General features: G+C 63.7%; 1 protein-coding gene across 13 annotated transcripts in view; it reads left to right on the top strand.

The window, feature by feature from the left end:
- SARDH (sarcosine dehydrogenase) overlaps window positions 1-23074 on the top strand; it is a 39534-nt gene that overhangs the window by 642 nt on the left and 15818 nt on the right. For 3 of the 13 annotated variants that reach the window (XM_053919000.1, XM_053919018.1, XM_053919021.1), the window contains exons 2-16: window positions 85-138; window positions 1301-1375; window positions 1687-1832; window positions 2986-3369; window positions 4364-4542; window positions 4930-5109; window positions 5667-5790; window positions 5922-6022; window positions 11677-11781; window positions 12762-12891; window positions 16160-16246; window positions 16446-16536; window positions 17172-17313; window positions 18261-18344; window positions 20199-20312. In XM_053919000.1, the coding sequence (XP_053774975.1) occupies window positions 1359-1375; window positions 1687-1832; window positions 2986-3369; window positions 4364-4542; window positions 4930-5109; window positions 5667-5790; window positions 5922-6022; window positions 11677-11781; window positions 12762-12891; window positions 16160-16246; window positions 16446-16536; window positions 17172-17313; window positions 18261-18344; window positions 20199-20312 (1884 nt within the window). In that variant the 5' untranslated portion in view covers window positions 85-138; window positions 1301-1358. Of the gene's footprint in view, window positions 1-84; window positions 139-1232; window positions 1376-1558; window positions 1833-2985; window positions 3370-4363; window positions 4543-4929; window positions 5110-5666; window positions 5791-5921; window positions 6023-11676; window positions 11782-12761; window positions 12892-16159; window positions 16247-16445; window positions 16537-17171; window positions 17314-18260; window positions 18345-20198; window positions 20313-20705; window positions 23069-23074 lie in introns of those variants that run through there. The other 10 variants (XM_053919025.1, XM_053918985.1, XM_053919027.2 and 7 more) reach the window with 6 other exon arrangements.

Here is a 23074-nt window from a genome sequence, read left to right as displayed (position 1 = left end):
GAGGCAGGAGGTGGGCAGGGGTGCTGGGCGGTGTCGTGGGTGGGGACAGCCTTCCCACATCCAGGTGAGGCCGACTTTCCACAGGTAGGACACCTCTCTCGGGGGTCCTGGGAGGCTGAGGAACGTCAAGGACAGAAGGTAAGTTTGGACACTAGTGGGGGGACGCGCCTCCCGGTGCCCCGGCTGCTTGCAGGAGCGAGGCCAGAAGGTGGTCAGACGGAGGGGCAAAGGGTGACAGGGGACAGAGACCCTGCCCCGACCTCCAACCCCGTTGCTCCCCAAAGGCTCAAAAACCATAGCTCCCTGCACCCCCTCCGCTCCCCACCCCAAGAGGGTCGAGGCGCTGGGGACAGGCAGACCTGCCTCCCAAGAGCTGGGCCCCTCACCTGAACCCCCCACTGGGGAGGATGGGACAGGGCATGGCAGAGGGTCAGGCGTTCCCCCAAAACCAGGCCCCAGGATGTCTGCAGACCTGAGGTCAGGACGGGGCAGGAGAGCCCACCACCCACAGGCCTGGCCTTGCACCCCAGCTCGGCTGCAGAGCGGCCCTGGGACCTCAGTCACGTCGAGCCTCCCTGTGCCTGTGTCTCCTCCCTGTGAACGGAGGACGACAGTCACAACGACTTTGCTGCTGGCCGGGGACCTGGCCCCGAGCGGGGCTGCCCCAGGCCTGCCTGTTGTGTGTGGGCTCTCGACTTCCTGTGGGAAACGCTTGCAGGGGACTGTGACGGCAGGTTTGCTGGGCTGGGGACAGTGGGATCGGAAGGGCCTAGCACAGGAGAGCCCAGGCTGGGCTGCCGTAGCTGACTGCGGGGTCAGAGAAGGGGGGACCCTGGGGCCTTAGGTTCAGGGGCAAGCCTGAGACAAGTGACCTCGCCCGTCGCTCCCCTGGTTGCAAGTCTCCTGGGGTCTGTTAGAGTTGAGTTGAGGAGACCCACACCTGTGGGGGAAGGAGGGGGGACGCTGGCTGCTCCCCAGAGGGAGAGCGGGAGCGGGAGTCCTTGGTCTTGAGGCCTTATCTCTGTCCTGCCGGCGGGATCTTAGGGGCGGTCTTGGGTGGGGGGTGCTTGGTGGAACATTCGTCAGTCCTCCAGGTGTTCCCTCTCTAGCTTTTTTTTAACATCTTTTTCTGTTTGGGTTTTTTTTTAAAGATTTTATTTATTTAGTTTAAGAGGAAAGGGAGGGAGAAAGGGAGAGAAATATCGATCGGTTGCCTCTCCCACGCCTCCAAGCAGGGACTTGGCTGGAAAGCCGGGCACGTGCCCTGACTGGGAATCGAACGTGACCTCTCAGTTTGCAGGACAACGCCCAGCCCACAGAGCCACACCAGCCAGGACTAGGTGTGACCTTTCAGGGTCATGGTCTCCGTCGACAGGTCAGCACCAGGGCAGGTCGTTGGCCACTGCAGCCGGTGCTGGCGTCGCCCACCTGGCTTTGCTGCTTTTGGGGGCCCAGAGCTGAAACACCACTGAGGCCTGGATGTCCCCTCCAGGGAGGAAAGGCAGGGGGCGGGGTGGGTGGGGAGGCCCCCCTAGAGCCGAGGTCCTCGTTTTCCCAGGTTTGCCCCCTGCCAGGCACTGGGGCCGCTGCGCTGGTGACCCTCCGCACTGGTGACTCTCCGCACCCAGCTGTGACTCGCTCAGCCACATCAGCTACCTGCCTCAGTTTCCCCATTCCACTCACCAGGGAGTTGTCCTGGCTTCCCTCCACCCGGCCTCGACTGCAGAGCGTTTTTCTGGACAGCAGTGTGCACTGCGAGCGGGCACTGGGTACACGCCGGGAACCGAAGTTGCCTTTCTCAATTAACTCGTTAATTGACGTCAGTCCTGAAGGTGCATGCAGGTGGCATGGCCACCTCCCCACCTCGGCTCACAGCCAAACCTTTCGAGCTTTCCCTGCTCATCCCGGGGGGCCCAGGAGACCCCTCAGAGGCGTCCTTTGTCCCCATGTTGGGCAGGTCCTGCCCCCAGGGGGACACCTCTCCAGCACCTTCTATCTGGAGAAGGTGGGCTCCTGGTCACATTCTTCTAACTGTGAGATTTTTCTGGCTGGGGAGGTCTGGGAAGGCTTCCTGAAGGAGGAAGGACTCAGGTGAGCCCTGAAGTCCATGGGGAGGAGAGTGAGGAGGAGGCGGTGAGGGGGGCCCAGCTTCTGAGGCCCTGCCCAAAGCGCAGACGGCTGGACCTCACGCCTGTCTCACCTTCTGCCTTGGGGCCCACTGGGCAGAAATGACTTCTGTCCCCAAGGGGTCGTGTGGGATCTGGGCTGAGTGTGTTTCTGTATCAGGGCGGCTGCCATGTGCCACGTGATGCCCCCTCCCACGCACACCTCCCCCCTCCTCCCACCCTCCTGTCTGTGTGTCCAGGTGATGCCCATGGCCCCTCACCATGGCCCCCGACCCCTGAGCTCATCTCCCCTAGGTTATTGCCACAGTCTCCTCTGGTGGACCCCCCGTGTCCATGTCCCCTGGCCACCACCACCCTGCAGCACCAGACCTGTGGGTCACTGGGTCCCCACCCTCAGGAAGCATCTTGCTGTGGGGACAGGTCCCTCCGCTCTCCAGTCCCCCCCATCCTCGCACAGTTGCCCGTCTGGGCCCCCTGTTCTCTGAGACCGGTGGTTTTTCTTGTCCTCAGTTCTCAGGTCCCCTCCAGTCCTCCCTGCCCTTTCCCACAGGGCACCCCACTTTCCCGGGTCTCATTTTGGCCCTTCCTTCCCACTGCCCCCTGTGTCCCTGACACCCTCCCCAGCTGTCACAGCCCTGCCTCTGTCCACTCCCTGGGCTGGCTGGGACCTACTGTCCCCCACCATGGTCTCCCTGGGCCCAGCCAGGCCCTGGTGTGTACAAGGCCCTCAGGTGGTATGACGGCATGAGCCCATGCAGGCCGTGGGGCAGCGGGTGGAAGCCTGGGGGTCACAGTGTGGGGGGCACAGTCCCCTGGGCTCTGACTGGCCCAGCCCCCATGGCCTACTGTCCCTTCCCAGGTCAGCCGAGACTCTCTCCCCAGCTCCCTGTGCTGTTGCAACCTGCGGTCCCCATGGCCTCGCTGAGCCGAGCTCTGGGTGCTGCCGCCTCACGCCCCCGTCGGAGCCGCGCGCAGGGCCTGGGGCTGCGGACCCTGACCAGTGGGGCCAGCCCTACCACTGAGAAGAGCGTGCCCTACCAGCGGACCCTGAAGGAGGCCCCGGGCCCCTCGGTGGAGGCGCAAGGTCCAAGCCGGCCCCTGCCCAGCACGGCCAGTGTGGTGGTCGTCGGCGGAGGCAGCTTGGGCTGCCAGACCCTGTACCACCTGGCCAAGCTGGGCGTGAGCGGTGCCATTCTGCTGGAGCGGGAGCGCTTGACCTCCGGGACCACCTGGCACACCGCAGGTAGGGCGGGGCTGCGGGCGTGGGCGGGGCCGACTCAGCGGGGGCGGGGCCAGGTCTGGGTCGGCAGCCACAGGCCGCTCAGGGGAAGCTGAGCGGAGAAAACGCGGCCAGACTGCGGGTGGGCAGAGCGTGGCTGCCTGTTCCTACGTCTCCGCAGCTGTGGTGGTGGGAGGGGGAGCAGACGCCCGCCGGGGACTCCGGAGGTCGAAGCTGAGACGGAGCTGGAGCCTACTGTCTATTCTAAGAGCGAAGCGCCGCATCACCCCGCCCTGGGGTGAGGGCGCACACGGGCGTGAGGTCGGACAGGGAGGGGTCAACCGGGCGGGCGGGTGCCCATTGGGCTCCTCCAGGACCACCGGGTGTGTCTACGATTCTTCCTTCTGACTCACCGATGGGCGTGAATTAAGCACCTACTGTGCTCATATCCCCAGGGCGCCCAGCCTTCTGTCCTAACCCTGGGTCAAGTCCACTGGTGTCTGTGGGATAAACACGCCTGATTTGGCTGATGTCACGCTGCTGGCATGAGGTCACCGGACATGGGGTTGGGATGCGCTCAGGTGGCACAGGTCCAGGGAGGTGACCCCAGGCCCAAACACACCACCTCTGCCTCCCGCTGCCCCGTGTCAGTCAGCTGGGACATGGTCCCTCCAGGCCTCCCACTCCCCAGGCTCTGCTCCAAGGCAGCGAGCGGCTTTGTGGGAGAAGGCCGGCGGCTCTGGGTGAAGTCATCCTCCTGCCTCACTCAGGGGGCTGCTGGTCCCCGTGGTAGTGCGGCCAGGGTGCGGCCCGCAGCAGGGGCTCGAGGAACGGAGCCTCTGACATTGCTGACCCCCAAGCCACCCGCCGCCCAGCCTTGACCCCTCGCTTCCTGCTCGCCAACCTCTGGGGAAAGACCCGGGTGCTGGGCGCTGCCTGGTCCCTGTGGGCCCTGGCCTGGGGGAGGGGGCGCAGCACCCCGAGGGTGGGACAGACTGTGACCGCTCCTCCCCGCCAGGCCTGCTGTGGCAGCTGCGGCCCAGCGACGTGGAGGTGGAGCTGCTGGCCCACACGCGGCGCGTGGTGAGCCACGACCTGCCAGCGGAGACAGGGCTGCATACGGGCTGGATCCAGAACGGGGGCCTGTTCATCGCCTCCAACCGGCAGCGTCTGGATGAGTACAAGAGGCTCATGTCGGTGGGTGCGCCCCCTGCAGGGAGGGTGGGGCAGTGTGGTGTGGGACGGAGCCCTGACGGGTCTGGGTTCCAACCCTGGCACTGCCCTCACCGGCAGGGCCGCCTGGGAGGAGGGCCTCTGCTCTCCCAGCCGAGCCTCGGTGTTCTCCCCACGAGAAGGGACCACGTTGCAGAGCGCAGGGCACTGAGCCCGGGAGTCTGGGGAGGCCCGACACGCGGGTTTTCTGTCATCACGCCTGGTGCTCATGGACCGCGGGGTTGTGGGCACCAGCTGAGGCCTCCTAGAGGGGGGAGGGTCAGAGCTGGACCTTGTGGCCCAGGCTGGGAAGACTGGGGCCAGAAGAGGTCTGCTTCCCAAGGGCTCAGTCACTGTCCCCGCATCCCCTAGCTGGGCAAGGCCTACGGCGTGGAGTCCCATGTGCTGAGCCCGGCGGAGACCAAGGAGCTGTACCCGCTGATGAACGTGGACGACCTGTACGGGACCCTGTACGTGCCGCACGACGGCACCATGGACCCCGCCGGCACCTGCAGCACCCTCGCCCGGGCCGCCAGCGCCCGCGGGGCACAGGTACCCACCGCCCCGGCCCTGGCCCCCTGCTGCCAGCCCACCTCGCCTGCCTAAGGACCCTGAGAGCAGAAGGCAGGAGAGCAGCTGCCCTTCTCACTGCTGCGTGGCCTTGGGGCCTCTCTGAGCCGGCTGCCGGCTCCTGCAAGGGCAGCGCGTGGGGGTCTGACCCCCACCCCACCCCTCCCCGAGGTCCCAGCCCTGAAGGACAAGGGACGCCTCTCCCAGAGTTGCCTCGTTGTTTGCCACCAAGGCCACTTCCCGGGCAGATGGGCACACTGCGCGCCCACGGTCGCTCGCTACCGTCCACCGAGCGGTGGCCTGCACGCAGCATTTAGGCAAACGAGGCTCTTTTTCAAAGTCACATTACGGGAACCGGCCGCTGGGTGTGGGGGCCAGTTCTCCGAGTGCAGGAGTGCAGGGTTAGTCTCCAGGGCTGGGGTGGCCCCCTGTCGCCGGCGGCGGCCCGTGCAGCCTGGAGCGTCAGAAGCGGGGATCCAGGGCCCATCGGGATGGGGGGTGGTGAGAGCCCGCTCTGCAAGCAACCGGTCTCGTCCCAGGTCATCGAGAACTGCCCCGTGACGGGCATCCGAGTGCGGACGGACGACTTCGGGGTGCGGCGGGTTGCGGCCGTGGAGACCCAGCACGGCTCCATCCAGACGCCCTGCGTGGTCAACTGTGCAGGTGGGCGTGTGTGCTGCTGGCCCCCTCTGGGGTGGCCAGGGCTCAGGCCTGCCAGGCGGCCGTGCCACCGCCCCCTGATGGGCCGCCCCGGAAGGTGCCTGCAGGGCTGAGCTGACCTTCTGCGCCCACAGGGGTGTGGGCGGACGCCGTGGGCCGGATGGCCGGAGTCAAGGTCCCGCTGGTGGCCATGCACCATGCCTACGTCGTCACCGAGCGCATCGAGGGCATCCAGGCAAGTGGCAGCCCCGGGCTCGGCGTCGGCTGTCGGGGGGCGCAGGGGCCTTGGCACTTACACGCGGCGAGACCGTGCCGGCTCCCTCAGCACCCGGACCTCAGTCGCCTGGGCGGTGAAATGGGCACACTGGGTGTCCGGGTGGCGTGAGACCCCAGCGAGGAGGCGGAGCTGTGACTGATGGCGCTGACCACTGGGCCCTCAGGCACAGCTCCTCCAGGGTGCCCAGCGGTCCTGCCCCCTGCAGGTGGCCCAGCTTGTCCCACATCTGGCTGCTGGGCAGGCGGTCTGGGGCAGCCATGTGCCCCCAGGTATACCCCGATTCCGGCCTCAGAGCCCCCCGGCCGCCCGGCCCTCTCCCTCCCTCTCCTGCAGTGGCGGCTGGTAGCTTCCGGTCCCCTCGTCACGGGCCACTCCTCTTCCCTCCCTCGCTCCCTCCTGTCTCTCCATTCATTTCCCTCCGGCCGTCCACCCACCCTTTCAACCGTTCATGCTTCCGTCCACCCCTTCTTCCTCGAGGGCTCTCCATCTCTGCCCCCTGTTATTCCTCTGGTCATCCGTCCGTTATCTGTCCCTCCCTTCGTCCGTGTACCCATGTGTTCCTCCTCCACCCAGTCGTCCACCCACCTGTCACCCACCATTCCATCTCACCCCCCCTTGTCCGCCTCCACCCAACACGGACGGGAGGAGCCCAGTGTCCCAGGCTCGAGTGGAGAAGCTGAGGCTATAGCCGAAGGGCCGGGGGCTCGTCCCAGGGGGGTGGAAGGCACACACTAGTGACCAGGCAGGTCCAACACGGGTGGACGAGGGCCGCCGGGTCCCCTGTCTGTGGGCAGGGGACTCTCCTGTGGAGGCCACAGCTGGAGGTGGCCAAGAGGGACGAGGTGGGGGAGAGCCTGGAGTGTGGCAGCTGGCTCCTGCAGGCCGTTCGGAGGAGCCTGAGGGTCTGGGGGTGGGGACAGTGTGAAGCGATGCTGCCCTGGGTTAGGGTCAGCCCTGGCAAAGGGGGGCCTGGGGGCCTCCACCCCGCCCTGGACAAGCCTGGCTTCCTTGGGTCACCGGGAGATGGGGACACTATCTGCTGGAAGAAAAGTCAGGGGCTGCCCTGGCCACCAGGGGTCCCCACTGCCCTGCTTTCTGGAGCCCGGCTGGCTTTGTGCTTTGTCCCTACGTGGAGGTCATGCTGAGTGGCCCTCTCCGTTCCTGAAGGGCCTAGTTCCCGAGAGCGCCCCTGTGCCCCCAACAACAGCCCCTCCGCCCCTCCCCCGCCCTGAGTGCACGTATTCCTTCCAGTGCTGGGGGGGCGGCGGGGATGCACCCCATCCACGTGCCCTCCCGACCCCCCACGCTCGCTTTCTAAAAACGATTTGGCCTTGATTTGCGCACTGGTCAAGCCAGCGGTCAGTGCTGGCTACTCGTGACCACGGGAAGGGACGCGGCTAATCCCCGGCAGGCAGCGTCCGACTCGCCGTGCTTCCTGGGTGTGTGAACGGTGCTGCTCTCCAGTGGCCCAGGTTTCCACGTCAGCGTCACGGATAACTCCCGTCCATCATCTGTCCGCCTGTCTGTCGTCTGTCTTTACCATCCGTTATCTGCGTATCTATTGTCCGTCCACCTGCCCTCTGCCTACGATCTGTTACCTGTCACCCCGGTCTGTCAATCTACCTGCCTGTCCCCGTCCACCACCAACACTCTCTCAGCCCCCAAACCCGCACCCACTGCCAGTGTCCCCATTGCCGCCCCACCCCCGCCGACCTCCGGCCATCACTCCTCTAACTCTGTCTCCCCGGGTTTCCATTTCCGGACGTTCGGTGAGAGGGACTCCCACCGTCTGTGACCTCTCAGACGTCTGTGGCTGCTCTTGCCACTCATGTGGCATCTCCAGGCTCCCCCGCTCCGCCCCGGTGGTCCGGGCGTTCGAGTTTCCTTCCTTCTCGTGTCTGAACACGGCCCTGTGAGCTGCACTCTGTCTGCCCTTCCGTCTGCTGGTGGCCGTCGGGTGTGCCTGGTCCTTGGCCGCTGTCAGCAGTGCTGCCAAGAACATCCCCGGCCGAGTGTCCACGTGGGTGGGCGAGCTTTCCTTTCTCCTGGGGGACACCTCGGAGTGGAGTCGCTGGGTTTAAGGTCCTGAGGGACCGTCCTTTTGGAACAGCTGTGCTGTCTCACACCCCCACCGGCCGTGGATGGGGCGCCAGTTTCCCCACGTCCTCGCCAACCCTGCTGGCGTCTGATTCCAGCCACCCCAGCAGGGACAGGGACGTACCTGTGCTGTGAGTTCCGTGTCCCTGATGACTAGTGGTGTTCGCATCTTTTCTTGAGCTTTTTGGCCATTCCTATTTCTTCTTTGGAGAAATGTCTGTATAGATTCTTTGCTCATTGTGTGTGTGGCTTTTTTTTTAGTTATAAGAGTTTTTTTAAATAAAGTATAGAGAGAGGAAGGGAGGGAGAATGAAAGGGAGAGAAGCATCAGTGTGTGGTTGCCTCTCACGCGCCCCCTAGCGGGGACCTGGCCTGCAGCCCAGCCATGTGCCCTGACTGGGAATCGAACCGGTGACCCTTTGGTTCGCAGTCTGCTGCTCAGTCCACTGAGCCACACCAGCCCGGGCTGTAAGAGCTTTAATATATTCTGGATACAGATCGTTCATCAGGTTTATGATTTGCGGCTCTTGTCTCCCATTCTGGGGCGTCGCTTCCCTCCGTCGATGGCGGTGGCACACAGAAGTTCTCGGTGCTGACGAAGCACAGCTGATGTGTTTCTTTGTCCCTTGTGCGTGTGGTGCCCTGTTTAGGGAGGCGTTTCCTCACCCAAGATCACAATGGTTCACTCTCATACTTCCCTCTAAGACTTTTATAGCTTTAGCCCTTATACTTCGGCCTGTGGTCCATTTTGATTAGGTTTTGCGGGTGGTGTGAGGAAGGGCCCTGACTTCATTCTTGCGCGGGGGGACCTCACACGTCCCGGCACGTGGGTTGAAGAGTATCCTGCCCCCGTCGAATTGCCTGGCCGCTGTGGTTGGACGCCACCCCGTGAGGGTTCATTTCTGGGCCGTGGGTCCTGCCCCCCTCCAGCTATGCACCCCCCCCCCCCCCCCGCCGTGTGATACTCTGCCAGGTCTTCCTCGCTGTCGCTTTGTAGCAAGTCTGTAGTAAGTTTCGAAATCAGGAAGTGCGAGTCCTCCATCTTCTTGAAAAAGGGTACTCTGCGTCCCTCACCTTCTCATGTAAACGTCAGGGTCACCTTGTCAACGTCCCCGCGACGCCAGCCGAGACTTCAGTGGGGACGATGCTGACTCAGCAGGTCGGAGGCAGGGTCCCCACCTCAGCGACAGTAAGTCTCCCACGGACACGGACGTCTCCCCACTCACTTAGTAGGTCTTCTTGGACTTCTGTTCTAGTCTTTAAATGAAGTTTTCACACTTCTTGTGTTAAATTCATTCGTAAGCACTTCCACAGTCTTTCCGATGACGGGAATGGAATTGTTTCGTTTCGTTTCGGGTGGTTCGCTGCTGTGTGCGAAGTGTAATGTTCGTTATTGTGTATCGACCTTGCCCCCTCCAGCCTTGCTGAACTGTTTGGTTAGTTCTGATCGTTTTTAGGGGGTTCCTTCGGATTTTCTAGATGCAGGATCACGTCTTCTGCAGATAGAGGCAGTTTTACTTCCCCTTGTCCAGTCGGATGCCTTTCATTCCTGCTTCTCACCTGGCGGCTGCTCTGGCCAGGACCCCCCCCCCCCCCCCCGCACCCCGCGCCACGTGGAGCGGAGCAGCCTTCGCTGGGCCTGGCCGTGCCGGATAAGCTGCAAGGGAGTCTGCGTCAGCTGTGCGTGTCAGGCAGGTCCCGTCCGTCCTTAGATCGCCGAGTGTCTCAGGTGAAGTGTTGGGCTCTGTCCAGGGTCCTTTCTGCCTCAGTGGAGACGGGCGGCTTTCTTCCTCGGTTGGCACGGCGTGCTGCTCAGGTTGATTTTCAGGTGTTAAACCAACCTTACCTTCCGGGATGAATCGATCCCATTGGGCCGTGGTCTGCAAACCTTCTCCCACGGCCCTGGATTTAGTTGGCTGGTATTTTGTTGAGGGTATTTGCGCTGGTATTCATAACTGCTACAATTTCCCTGCCAAACCCCTGTCGATGACATACTCCGCACACCTGTGCGCCCCACAGAAATCATGGGGGTCTGTAAGTCCCGATCCCTCCCCCGAGGCCTTCCTGTCCTCCCCGTTTTGGACAGAGCCCTTGGTCTCAGCTCGCTGTCACCCCGGGACCTTCTCACCCCCTTCTGTGGGTCTGCTGCTCCCCCGGTTCATGCAGGTTCTCTGGGTGCCCTCTGAGAAGAAGGAAATGCTTTTGTGCCCGTGAAAGAATTAAAAAGTCTGTGTTCTTTCCTTACACTGGGTTGAGGGGTTGTCTGGGTCTGGAATTCTGTGATAAAATCATTTCTCAGAGTTCTGAAGGGGGGCACCAGGTCACTAGCCTTTGGAACTGCTGTTTCTTCATTTCGGGTGCACCTGTTCCCCTAGCACTCACCTGGGTTCAGCCCGACGCAGCCTCGGTGCTGCCTGGTCCATTCACAGGGCTTGTCGGGCCCTTCTGGGCCCTTCGATGCCCAGACTCGTGAGTTTCAGCCTGAGAGACCGGCTCGGACGATTGCGCTGACGTCTCGTTTGGCCCCGTTTTCTCTTTGTGGGGCCCTGGAAGGCGGGCATTGCTCCTTCAGGACCAACTTCCTGACTCCCGTGTTTTTTTAAGCCAAATATCTGGAAGAGGGTCTCGGCCGTACCTGACCCTTCTGTCGAATTTTCAGTTTGATGACCCTATGTCACGGAACGATGCCTTTCTTGGTCTGGGACTGTGCCTCTGTTTCGCGGGCCCACCTTCTCGTGCCTCCGAAGTTTTCTGTCCTGCAGGCTGACGGGAAGCCAGACAGGGGCACAGGAGGGCCCCTTTGCAGGGGCGGCGGGGAAAGCCCTCTTCTTTGCTGAGGGTCCCCAGTCTCTGCCTCTGGAGCCTTCTCCAGGCCACTTGGTGTCTCCGCAAAATAGTCTCCACGCTGCTGTGTGGGGTCGGGGGCGCTCACCCCTCACTGTCCCCAGCCTGCAGCCTCTGGGGATCCCGTGTCTAGAGACAGACCTCGGGCAGGCCTCCCACAGGGCAGGGCTGGGCCCTCGGCTGCCTGGGTGGGGATGCAGGGGACCGGGGCCCTGCTGCTTGGAAAGGACCCTCACCCATCTTCCTGTTCACATCCATGCACACACACAGTCTCTCTCACGCTCACACACACATGCACACACATCCTGCCTGCCCCCCCCCCCCCCCAAACCCTGCACCGTGTTGCTGGGATCTCCTGTCTGTGCTGGGCTCTTCTGCCCTCTTCTCTCCATGGGTTCCCTCTTCCCTCCCTCCCTCCCCCTCCCCCTACATTCCTCCTCCTTTTCATGTCTTTGCTGCTGTTTTCATTGGGTTTGGGGAAGGAGAGCCTTGCCTGGTGCTGCTCTGTCCACTGTGCAACCTGAGGCCCTGGGTCCCCTGTGTCCTCAGGCCCCTACAACAAGAAGGAGGCCCTCGGGCCCTCTGTGGGCCTGGGGCCCTTGGGGGAGGCGCTGGCCCCTGCCCAGCCCGGGCTCACCCCAAGGCCTCTCTCTCTCTGCTCTGCCTTCCAGAACATGCCCAATGTCCGTGACCACGATGCCTCAGTCTACCTCCGCCTCCAGGGCGACGGCCTGTCCGTGGGCGGCTATGAGACGAACCCCATTTTCTGGGAGGAGGTGAGGCACACAGGGAGTGGGGGGGGGTCAGGGCTGTGGCTCAGTGTGAGGAGCCACCTCCTGAAGCTCCTCGTTGCCCCTGAGAAACGTCAGGTCCCCTGGCCCCACAAGGGTCAAACCCATTCTGCTGTGACCCCTGGAGAACCTGGCATATAGGCCACCCCACATCGGAGGGCTGACCTCAGAGCGCCAGCAGCTGGAGGCTGTAAAACTGTACAATGGCAGCTTTTGAAGAACCAGAGGACAGGAGAACATGGTCCGCTGTCCATCAGCCAACAAGTCTGTGCCCTGCCCATCCCCAGCCTGGGCTGCGCCCCTGGCAGCTTCTGGACTCGAGTGCAGACCCGGCAGTCCCCACAGCCACCTCGAGCGTGTGTGGGCCGCCCTGGCTCCTACATTCATGCGTTTAGTCCACACACTGAAAAACTAGACGACCAACGTGGGCCAGGTCCTGTTTTACTTTCTGGAGAAACAGGGAAACTAAGATAAAAGTCCCTGTTGCAGGAGGCCTGTATTTTGGTGGGGAGACATACAATAAGCAAAGTAATGAGGGCTCACTGAGGAGGTCACGCTGCATGGGGCCCTGCAGAGAACAAGGTGGGCAAGGAGCTGCCCAGGTGGAGGTGAAGGCCGGAGGCCAAGCTTGCCCGTCTCCGAGATTGAGGGCAGGCCAGCGTGGCTGTGGGTCGGTGATCCACACAGGCCGGCTCATGTAGGGCTTTGCAGACCACAGAGGAGCTCTGGGATCCACAGGAAGCTGAAGGGCAAGAGGGGACGTGACCTGACTTAGGAGAATGGGTTGAGGGAGGGCAGGGAAGCAGGGCCCCCAGGTGGAGCTGGGCTGGGGGAGCAGACAGGCCCGCTTCGGGGTGGGTGAGGGGGAGACAGACCACGGATACCTGTAGGGGACCTGCCACTCCCATGGGCGGCGTCACAGGGCACGTCCCTGCCCCCCCGCCCTGCTCCCCACCCCCACCAAGGTGTCGGACAAGTTTGCTTTCGGCCTCTTCGACCTGGACTGGGACGTGTTCACCCAGCACATCGAGGGCGCCATCAACCGGGTCCCTGTGCTGGCGAAGACGGGGGTCAAGTCTACGGTGTGTGGCCCGGGTGAGTGGGGCGCCCTGGGGGCGGCGGGTGCGTGTCTTCCGGTCGTCCGGAGGCTGGCCTGTGCCAGGCACGAGCCTGGGTGTCCCTATGCTTTCTCGTCGCCCCTTCTAGTGGCCCTGGGGGTGGGCACCGCTTCACTCTTCTCTGCAGGCCGGAGACCTAAGCTGGGCAGGCACAGAAATTTGCCCCCGATGAGCACACAGCCAGGCTTCAGCCCACCCCCGTGTGAGCACCTCCTGATGGCCCAGGCGGGGCTCCTAACCTCCTCTCGACTCGTCCCTGGGCCTCAGTGTGTTCACCTGTGAAATGGGGCTGAGCGAGGGCCCTGCTCACAAAACTAGAGACACAGTCCAGTCCGGTCCCCGCTCTCCCGGCTTTCCAGAACATTCCACCTGGCTGTCGGGGACCCAGGGCTGTTGGCCTCACCCCTCTGAGTGTGGGCAGGCTCCGCTGTCTGCTCAGGGAGAGCTGAACGGAGGGGGCTGGAGCAGAAATGGAACTGGGGACGACAGAGTGCCTGGTTCCCAGGTCCCCCAAGGGCCCATAGGGCACATCCGGGGCTACAGGCCAGGGACACAGACCCTCAGAGCTGAAGTGCTCGGTCAAGGCCGCCAGCCCAAGCCCCTGCAGGCCTCCTGCCAGGCCGGACTCCGGGAATGCAAGGATATTCCCAGCAACTCAGCCTCGCGGAGAGAAGTGACCGCTCCCTGACTCCGTGGCCTGGGACAGGGCCATCCTGGGGTGGCCCAGGGAGCAAAGGGACCCCAGGCCAGGGGCAGCTAAGGCAGCCTAAGTTGTTGTCTTAGGGGGCCCCAGAGGCCGTGCACAGGGGGGCAGGGCAAGCTTCCCCATTTCAGGGCTGTGCAGAGGGGCTCAGAGGCAGGCAGTGCTGCCCAAACAGGACGTCGCGCGTGAGGCTGTAAGTCCCTGTGCCTGGGTGCCGTTGCCTGTGAAGTGGGTGACAGACAGCTACCCCACGGGGACGGGGCAAGGAGGAGAAGCCACACTCAGGAGCAGGGCACGGCCCAGGCCCGCAAACGGCCGTGGGTCCCGTGAGCAGATGTGGACAGCCAGACGCCTGGGGCAAAACGGCATCCACAGGCCACCCCGGGAGTGAGGGGAGACAGGACAGGAGAGGGGAAGGGGCCCGATGCCGTGGACTGGGGCCGCCGGGCGTCCAGCCCTGTCCATCCGGTGCAAGGGTGTCTTCCCAGCCACCGGCCAGAGCTGCTTTAATCTGTTCAGGGCCTAAGTTGGCCTTGGGTGAGAGGCACCGTTTCCCAGGGAGGGAGAGGCAGAGGGGCGCCCGGGCCCGCCTGCAGGGGGCAGCGTGGCAGCACCCTGAGTGCTGGGCTGGCTGTGGGAGCTGGCTGATGACTCACCCGCCCCCCTGGGCCTGAGAGACACAGGCCTGGCACCGGTCCTGGGGCACTGATAACCCAGGGAACCGGCTCAGTGTAATTGGACCAGGAGTCCAGGTTCCCACGGCAGCGGCTCGCCTGGGGAGGGTGAGCGAGCGAGGACGGCCCGGCTGTTTTCCCCGCTGGTTTCCCGGCTGTGGGGGAGGATTTGGGGAGGTCAGCGGTGCTCCTTGCCAGGAGTCCAAGCACAGTCGGGGCCTCTGGCCTCGGGGACAGAGCAGGGAAGCCCCAGGCCCCGACTTCGGGGAAGTAGGGTGGGGGGGTCGGGCAGAGCTCCCATTTCAGGGCTGGAGGTCGGAGCCGAGGTGGGGTCTTGGTCCCGTGCACCCTGCGTCTCTCTCCATGTGGCTCAGTCTTGAGTCATTTGTTAAACATTCAAGACCCTCGTCCCCGGAAACGGGCTCCTGCAGGCCATCACCTCACAGTCCCTCCGAGGCACTTCAGAATTCCCTGCCTGCAGGCGGGGCCTGGGGACATCCAGGTTCTCAGAGTGCTCCCTGGGTCCTCCCCCGGCCAGGGCACCGAGGTTCTCAGAGTGCTCCCTGGGTCCTCCCCCGCCCAGGGCACGACCTCACCTCTGCTTTCTGCGGCTTGACTCTTTCCTCGGAGCTGCCCTACTCCCCCCACCCGCCCCCTCAGCAGCCTGCCCCCCCCCCCCGGGGAAGCTCACCCTCCCCTGCAGCCACTCTGCCGCCTTTCTGACCCAGGGGGCCACCCTTTCCTGCTCTTTGGGAGCTCCCCGAGGGCCCCCAAGGCTGGGCCTCCTTCAGCTCAGATGCTGCGCTCCCCTCCCCAGATCTGACCTTGGTCACTGCAGGGAGCAGAGGCTGGAGCCAGGCGGCCCTGACCTGGGGTCCCAGGTCCATTGTCCTCTCACGGGACCGGGGCTGAACCTGTATCCATCCCCCGGGGGCGGGGCTGCCTGCTGCCCCACTGAGGACCGCCGGCCGCAAGCCCTGCGAGGCCCCCTCTTCTCACCCCATGCTCCCTCTTTGCTTATGTGCATACTTGCTGTGTCTCCCTCGCCCTGTCAGCTCCCCCGGGTGGGATGGGGCTGCTACCGGCCAGAGCTGACTCCCAGGCTGAGCCCTGGGCTCCCCCAGGTGGGCTGTGGCTCTCTGTAGACAGATGACCTCACAGCCCTGGGAGGTACTTCGATGCTGATTTTCCAGACGAGGGAGCTAAGGCTCAGAGGCGAAGTGACTTGTCCAAGGTCCCACAGCCAGGAAGGGGTGGAGCGGGGCTGCGACCCAGGACTGTGGCTGCCCGGTGCGGCCCTTTGTACTTCTCGCCGTGGCCCCTCTCCCTCCACGCCCTGGCCCGAGGCAGCCCCGCAGCGGGGGTCTCGGTCCCCTTTCCCAGAGAACTGAGGATCATCCGTTCACTCAGCACACACTTGCCAGGCCCCTACTGTGTGCTGGGCCCTGAGCCGGGCCTCAGACTCGGCGCCGAGCAAAGCCCCACCCCTGCCCACTTGGTGCTCAGGGTCCAGCAGGCAAGAGTGACTGGCAGTGACCCAGCAGGGAGATGGTGCGGTGAGGGGGGCCGCACGCGGCACAGGATGGGGGCTCAGGGAAAGGCCCCTGTCGGCAGGAGAATGTTGGCAGCCAGGAGGCTGACTGGGGCTCCACAAGGCAGGACTGGCTTGGGGCGGATGGCTGTGGCAGCAAACTTGGAGGCGCTCAGGGGACTGTGGCAGGAGCAACCAGGGAGGCTCCCTGGAAGAAGTGGCATGGAGCTGGGTCTTTAGGATGAGGAGGGTCTGGTGGACGGAGACACTTGCAGAGCCCTCCGTCTGACTCTCAGGAGACCCCACCAGGTGCATGCAACCCCTCCTTTCCTTTCAGAGTCCTTCACCCCTGACCACAAGCCCCTAATGGGGGAGGCGCCTGAACTCCGAGGGTTCTTCCTGGGCTGCGGCTTCAACAGTGCAGGTGACTGCAGGCAGCAGCCCCCTGGCGCCCCGTGGCCTCTCCTCCCATTCTCCAAGCTCCCCCAGGTGGCATGAGGGGCGGGCCCAGGATGGGTGGGGTCCGGGTTCAGGGAGCAATGCTGCCCGTGGGGATGGAGGGCACGGAACCCGGGTGGGGAGCCCTGGGGGTAGGTCACAGACTGTGGCTACCCTCCTGGCAGGAATGATGCTGGGTGGCGGCTGTGGGCAGGAGCTGGCCCACTGGATCGTCCATGGACGCCCGGAGAAGGACATGTACGGCTACGACATCAGGCAAGTGCACACCAGCGTCTGCGGGATGTGGTGTGGTGGGGGCAATAACCAGGGCAATTTAGAAAGGAGCCTCCCCTGAAATCCGGAGGGCTTCTTGGAAGAGGAGGCAGTGAGGGAAGAAAGTGAGTGAGGCTGTTGAGAGTTTGCAGGGTCTCCAGTCCCCGTGCCTTGCCCGTCCTGCCAGACAGCTCCAGGACCAGCAGCCGGACCCAGCCGCTGGACCCAGCCCTCCCACTGTGCAGATGGAGTGGCCGAGGCCGCTGGCCTTGGCGCTGAGCTGGGAGGAGGGTTATTTGAGTGTGTGCAGGGGCTGGAGCCAGGCAGCCTTGAGTGGAGAGTCCAGATGGAAGAGCTGGTGGCACCAGCAGGTGTGCCCACCCAGAGGCTGGCAGAGAGGCTTTGTGGGGGGGAGGGTCGCAGTGAGGAGGCTGAGCTCACCAAGGTCCCGGCGTGTTCAAGGCCCCACAGACTGCGAATGGAGGGCCAGGAGCACCTCCTGATACCCAAGCCCCTGGCAGGGTTCTGGCGGAGGGACCGAGGATCCGGTTTTGCCCTGGGCCCCTGGTCCCTGGCCCTCCCTTCCCCATCAGGTCCCATGGCGGTGACTGGCCTCTCCACCTCTCCGTCTGGGACAGGCGCTTTCATCACTCGCTCACGGACCACCGCCGCTGGGTCCGCGAGCGCAGCCACGAGTCCTACGCCAAGAACTACTCCGTGGTCTTCCCCCACGACGAGCCCCTGGCAGGGCGCAACATGCGGAGGGACCCCCTGCACGAGGTGCCTGCTCCACGCCTGCCACTCTCGGGGGGTGGCGGTTATTGGGGTGACTGAGTGCATGTGGGACCCCACCTTCGGGGCAGCTAGAGACACGGGGGTTCGTGCGTTCCCAGGTGCTTCTAACAGAAGGTGCTCAGAGCTCGCACCTGCGGATCTGTCCTGGGCGTTCACGGTGGGGTGGGGCATGGAGGGCGGGGCATGGAGGGTGGAGGGCGGGGCATGGAGGGTGGAGGGCGGGGCATGGAGGGTGGAGGGCGGGGCATGGAGGGTGGAGGGCGGGGCATGGAGGGTGGAGGGCGGGGCATGGAGGGTGGAGGGCGGGGCGTAGGCGCCGGCCTCAGGTGGGCCCAGGCGAGCTTCTGCTCCTCACAAGCCCTCTCTTACAGTGTCTGGGGTCATTCCTGCTGGGTGACACCTCAGAGTGGGGTTGCTGGGCCACCTAACTAAAAGCCACAGATGGGGCTTCAGCAGCCGAAACCCGCTCCCCGAGGTCCTGCAGGCAGGACGCCCAGAGCGAGGTGCCGGCCTCCGGCTCCTCCTGCCCTTTGGGCGGCCACCTCCTCACTGGTCTGCTCGTGGTAGACAGAGAGCCGTGGTGTGTCCCCGCAAGGGTCAGGGCCTCACCCTTACAACCTTGTTGCACCCCAGTTCCCTCCTCAGAGGCCCTATCTCCAAACATATCCACACTGGGCTTGAGGCTTCCACGCAGGGGTTATGGGTCAGCAATTCAGTCCGTAGCAGGAGGTAGTTTCACAGGCTGGGGTTTGGGGGGGATGAGATAGCTGGGGGGGGGTGCTTGGGTGGCAGCCTGGGCCTGTGTCCTGGCTCTGGGAGCGAGGACCTCCTTGCTGTCTGCTCGGCTGGGTATGAAGTGGGGGACCCGGTGGCTGCCCACCCTACACAGGGCGCCTGACCCTGTGTGAAGGGTGCTTGTCCCCCTGTCCCAGGAGCTCCTGGCGCGGGGCTGCGTGTTCCAGGAGCGACACGGCTGGGAGCGGCCGGGATGGTTCCACCCAGGAGGCCCAGCTCCGGTGAGCGCCCCCATGCCTGCCCTCCCCCCGGCCCCTGCCTGAGGGGCTGCACGTCCTGCCGTTCCCGCCTCCAGTGCAGCCTGACCTGCCGCCCATCTGCCGTGATTGCGGGGGCCCCCTCTGCAGAGCTCCCCACAGTTGTCAGCCCCCACAGGGGCCAGGCCTCCCGATCCAAACAGGCGCCCGGAGGAGCAGCAGCTGCGGAGAAATTAGAGCAGCTTCTTGTAATTTTGTGTCTGTATTTTTGGCAGCTGCCGGTGCTAGTTTATGTGAGTGGGAGGACCGAGCAGACAAGTGGGCCTTCCGTGCGTTCCTGTGTGAGCGGGGATTTCACAGTGTCCGGGCTTCCTGGGGACCCAGGCCCCAGAGAGAGAAGTCAGAGCCCCCTGCTCTGAGCCCCTGGGGCTGGTCCTCAGGGGCAGGTGATCAGACGCTTTCATCCTGACCAGGGAGCCATATTTGATCCTGGTTTGAGCGAATTAAAATCGCTTCCCTGTGGTTGTGTTCTGCCAGACCCCCTCCAGCCCAGCCCATTTCTGTCCCCCAGCAGCCCACGTCCCAAGGTATGTGCTGGGCCCCTGCCAGGGAGCCGGGAGCCAGAGCTCCCGGATGGCCTCTGCCTGGGGTCCCAGAGCCTCACTGGGCACCAGTTAGCCTGTGGAGACCCAAGGCCCCCTGAGGTGCGAGCCACTGGGTGAGGGTCACCTGGGAGAGTGGAGGGGACAGGGCGCTCCGAGACCAGCAGGTGGAGCAGCTGCCCCTCGAGGCGGAGGCCAGGCCACTGGGACAGGACCCGTACGGAGGATGGCCGAGGCAGTGTCCTGCAGAGCCGCCTGCCTTCCAGCCGGTCTGTCCCGGGGCGTCCCTCTCCCCTGCGAGTCTGTGGGAGAGGAGAGGACTTTGGAGTGGGAACCGGGGACACCCCCTCGGCCCCAAGATGGGCAGGCTCCCACCTGGAACCATCTTGGGAGTCCAGGGCACTGGGTGACTAGATGAACCCCCAAATCCTGACCCCTGGCCAGGCTGCAGTGGCTGGGGTGCTCCTTTGAGGCCTCAGGGGCTTGGGGAGCTGAACCTGGCTGGGCGGAGGACCGACTCCCTGCCGGGACTCTGGTTAAAGGGCCCTCCCCAGAGGCCTGGGCTCCAAGACCCCCAATTGAAACCGAACTTCTCACTTAACTCTTATCTGTGAAAAGGAGAGACTGGGTAGGGCTGATGGGCTGGCTCCCACCCTCCCAGGTGAGCCAGTGGAATAGGAGGGGGAGGAGGGGCTCTGCCAGCAGGAGCCGGACAGGAAAGGTTAGGACAGGTGGTAGCTAAGGAACCAGCCTCTGGGGACCCCCCACCCCCTGGGGTTGTGCCAAGCTCTGGCCTGTACTCATCGTGACATGGGATGACTTTTGGTCTCTCTGTGCCTCGGTTTTCTCACCTGTAGAGAGGACCCTTCTCCTCAGGAGAGGGCCTGGCCCAGAGCAGGCCTCATCCCGGATCGCCATGGCAATGGCCTCTGGCGTGGCACTGGGCCGTGAGCTCCTTCACCCCCATGCCCTGGCCTCCCCACCGCCTTGGTGTGGAGTGACGGTGGCCCTGAGGTCCCAGCCGACCCGCCCAGGCCTCTGCCCTGTGAGGCTGCCCAGTTTCCGCCCTATCCCCCGGGGGAGCCCCCTCCAAGACCCACCACCCAGCGGCACGGTGACCAAGGCGCCACTTGTGCGCCTGGTTCTGGTGCGCCCGAACCCACCGCCACCACCGCCTGTGTCCATAACACACTCACAGCCTTCGTCCTCCTGTGACCGGTCTCCGGTGGGAAGGAGGGCGGAGGGTGGGGCCTCGCTGACGGTGCCCCTCCCCCAGGTCCTGCACTACGACTACTACGGGGCCTACGGGCACCGGGCGCACCAGGACTACGCCTACAGCCGGCTGCTGGAGGACGACTACACCTTCGACTTCCCTCCCCACCACCACGTGGTAGGTAGTGGAGTCCCCTCCTTCCCTTCCCTGTCCCCGACGTCTGCAGGCCTGGCCCTCCTGGCCAGCATGGCCCCTGCCCAGGCTCCCTGCTCCATCCTATCCCCCGTCTCCCCTTTTTGGGGCTGACTCCGTTTCTAGGACAAAAGGGGTGACGTGTTCTTCTCCCACGTGGCTCCCTCTGTTGGCACCGAGACTCAGCCAGCCCTTAGGCTCAAGGGCCACCTCACCACTTGGGCTGGGGTCTGGCCGTGCGGCTCCGGCCAGGACCTTCACCTCCCCGAGCTTCCGTCTGTCTGTCCCGCACTGGGAGCTGCCCTGGGGGCTGCGAGAGCTTTTGTGAGGGAGGCCCTCCTCTTTTTTGCGGCCTCACTCGGATGGGCTTCCCTGCAGCCCCTACGGAGCAGGCCGAGCCGTGGCAGGTCCGTGGTCTGGGGCCAGTCCACTGCCCCTCGTGCTCCACCAGTGGCCAGGTGAGGCTGGTCTGACAGGGCGCCTGGCAGCTCTCGGCCCCTCTCCCAGGTGCCTGGCTCCCCATTCCTGTTGGGGTGGAGGTGACGAGATCCTGGGGGCTGGGCCTTCCCCCCAAGTCTGCACCGCACAGGGGCGGCTCACGGGCAGCTTTTGTAGGAAGTGCCAGGCCAGCATCTTTGCCACTTTGGGAAGCGGGACTAAGTGGAGCATCGCTGCCCCGTGATGGTGGCTGGCTCCCACTCATGCCTCTCTGTCGGGGGTGGGGGGGGCCAAGGACCAGGCCCAGGGTCCCCAGAGCCAGGGGAAGCACGCTTACGGGGTCCGTCACAGGGCCTGAGGGCCAGGCAGCAAGGCCAGCATCCTGGGCCCTGACCTGTGCAGACATGTGGGGCCCCTGGCCCAGCAGTGCCCTGTAGTCACCCCTGGAGACACTCAGTGCTTTTGAACAAGGACCACACTTCATTTTGTGCTGAGTCTCACAATTCTGCAGCCGCCCCAAAGGAAGGAACCCCAGAACCAGTGTCTGTGGGGAAGCCCCATCAAAGGCCTCGGAGGGGCGCCTTCCGAAGCAGAGTGGGAGGCATGTTGCATGTAACACTTGGGGTCCCCGCTGTGCCTCTTGGGGACAGAACAAGACTCCATGTGGCACCTCTGCACCTGCAGCCTCTGAGGCTTGTAGCTGTTCTGCCCGTGAGGACTCGGGAGCTCAGAGGGGATGCCAGCTCGGCTCCCCGGCTGCGTGCGGCCCACACACTGCCGCACGGGCCCACTCGCGCTCAGTGCCAGCAACTTCCTGGGCCTGGCGGACAGCAGGCAGCCCCAGCAGCTGCTTTGCTTTTGGTCGAGGCCCAGCAGTGTAGGCGGAGTCGCTGGGGCAGCAGGAGCTCCGTAAAGGGCTGTGTGTCTGCAGTGGGGGCGGGGGGGGGAGGTACCCCAGCGTCCAGGGCACAGGCATGTGCTGACCAGGCGTGTGCTGACCTGGTGGAACCACCCGCTCTCCAAAATAAATACACGAAGTCTTTAAACATTTTTTTTTAGTTTTTAAATGAAGATTTCTTTTGTTAAATTTATTCATAAGCATTTTAAAATTCTTTGATATAAATGGAATTATTTGCTTAAGTTCATTTTTGTAAGATTTTATTTATTTTTAGAGAGGGGGAGGGAGGGAGAAAGAGAGGGAGAGAAACATCAATGTGTGGTTGCCTCTCACACGCCCCCTACTGGGGACCTGGCCCGCAACCCAGGCATGTGCCCTGACTGGGAATCGAACCTGCGACCCTTTGGTTGGCAGGCCAGCGCCCAGTCCACTGAGCCACAGCAGCCAGGGCTAAGTTTATTTTTGACTGTCCCTTGCTCGTGTGTGAAAATGCAATAGTTTTGTGTGTCGTTATATATTGGCCTTGTAACCTGCGGGCCTGGCGAAGTGTTTTGTGAGTTCTGTTCGTTTTTCAGTGAGTTTGTTAGGATTTTCTAGATGCCAGATCCTGTCATCTGCACACAGGGGCAGTTTTACCTCTTCTTCTCCAGTCCAGGTGCCTTTGATTCCTCCTTTTTGCCTGAATGGCCTGCCTGGGTCGACCCCCGCCCCACGCCGTGCTGGGCGGTGGTGGCAGAGCAGGGGCCCTGTCTCATGGCTCGGCTCGCGGGAACATCCCTGTCAAGCCTGGTGGCGGCTGTGGGCCCTGCACACGCGTGTCACCCGGTCGGCCGAGCGACTCCCTCGGTGGTGTTGTCACGCACATTTCCACGTCTCTTATTTCCCTCCTTCTGCTTGCCTTGGGTTTAACTTGCTTGTCTTTCCTGGCCTCTCAAAGTGGAAGGCCAGGCCCCGCTCGGAGCGCGCGCCTTCTGGAGTATCGGTGTTGACAGGTACCCAAGGTCGCCCCCACGCGCGTTCACACGTCAGGGGTTAGTTGTCACCCACCTCACGGTGTTTCCTAATCCCCTCGTGATTGTCCCCGATCTCCTGCTCATTGAGGAACGTGTTGTTCCGTTTCACCTATTTGAGAATTTTCCAACGTCCGTCTGCTAGATTTCTGTTGCGATTCCACTGTGGCCGCAGGAGAGACTTGTCTGATTTCAGTCCTTTTGAAAGTATTGCGTCTGGTTAACGGCCGAAGAATGGCCCTGGGCGTGTCCCCTGTGCTTGAGGAGAATGTCACAGGGTGTCTGAGCTGGAGGGGACGCAGGGGAGGCTCAGGGCAGGTGGCAGCAGAGAGCCCCAGCGCCCCACGCTCCTGGGTGCGGCCCACCTCAGAGCCCCCAGCGCGCCCCCCGCACCCTTGCAG

Source organism: Desmodus rotundus, chromosome 1, assembly GCF_022682495.2.
Source record: "Desmodus rotundus isolate HL8 chromosome 1, HLdesRot8A.1, whole genome shotgun sequence".
Classification (NCBI taxonomy): Eukaryota; Metazoa; Chordata; class Mammalia; order Chiroptera; family Phyllostomidae; genus Desmodus; species Desmodus rotundus.
Note: the sequence above shows the minus strand (reverse complement) of the source record. Positions and strands in the feature narration are given on the sequence as shown.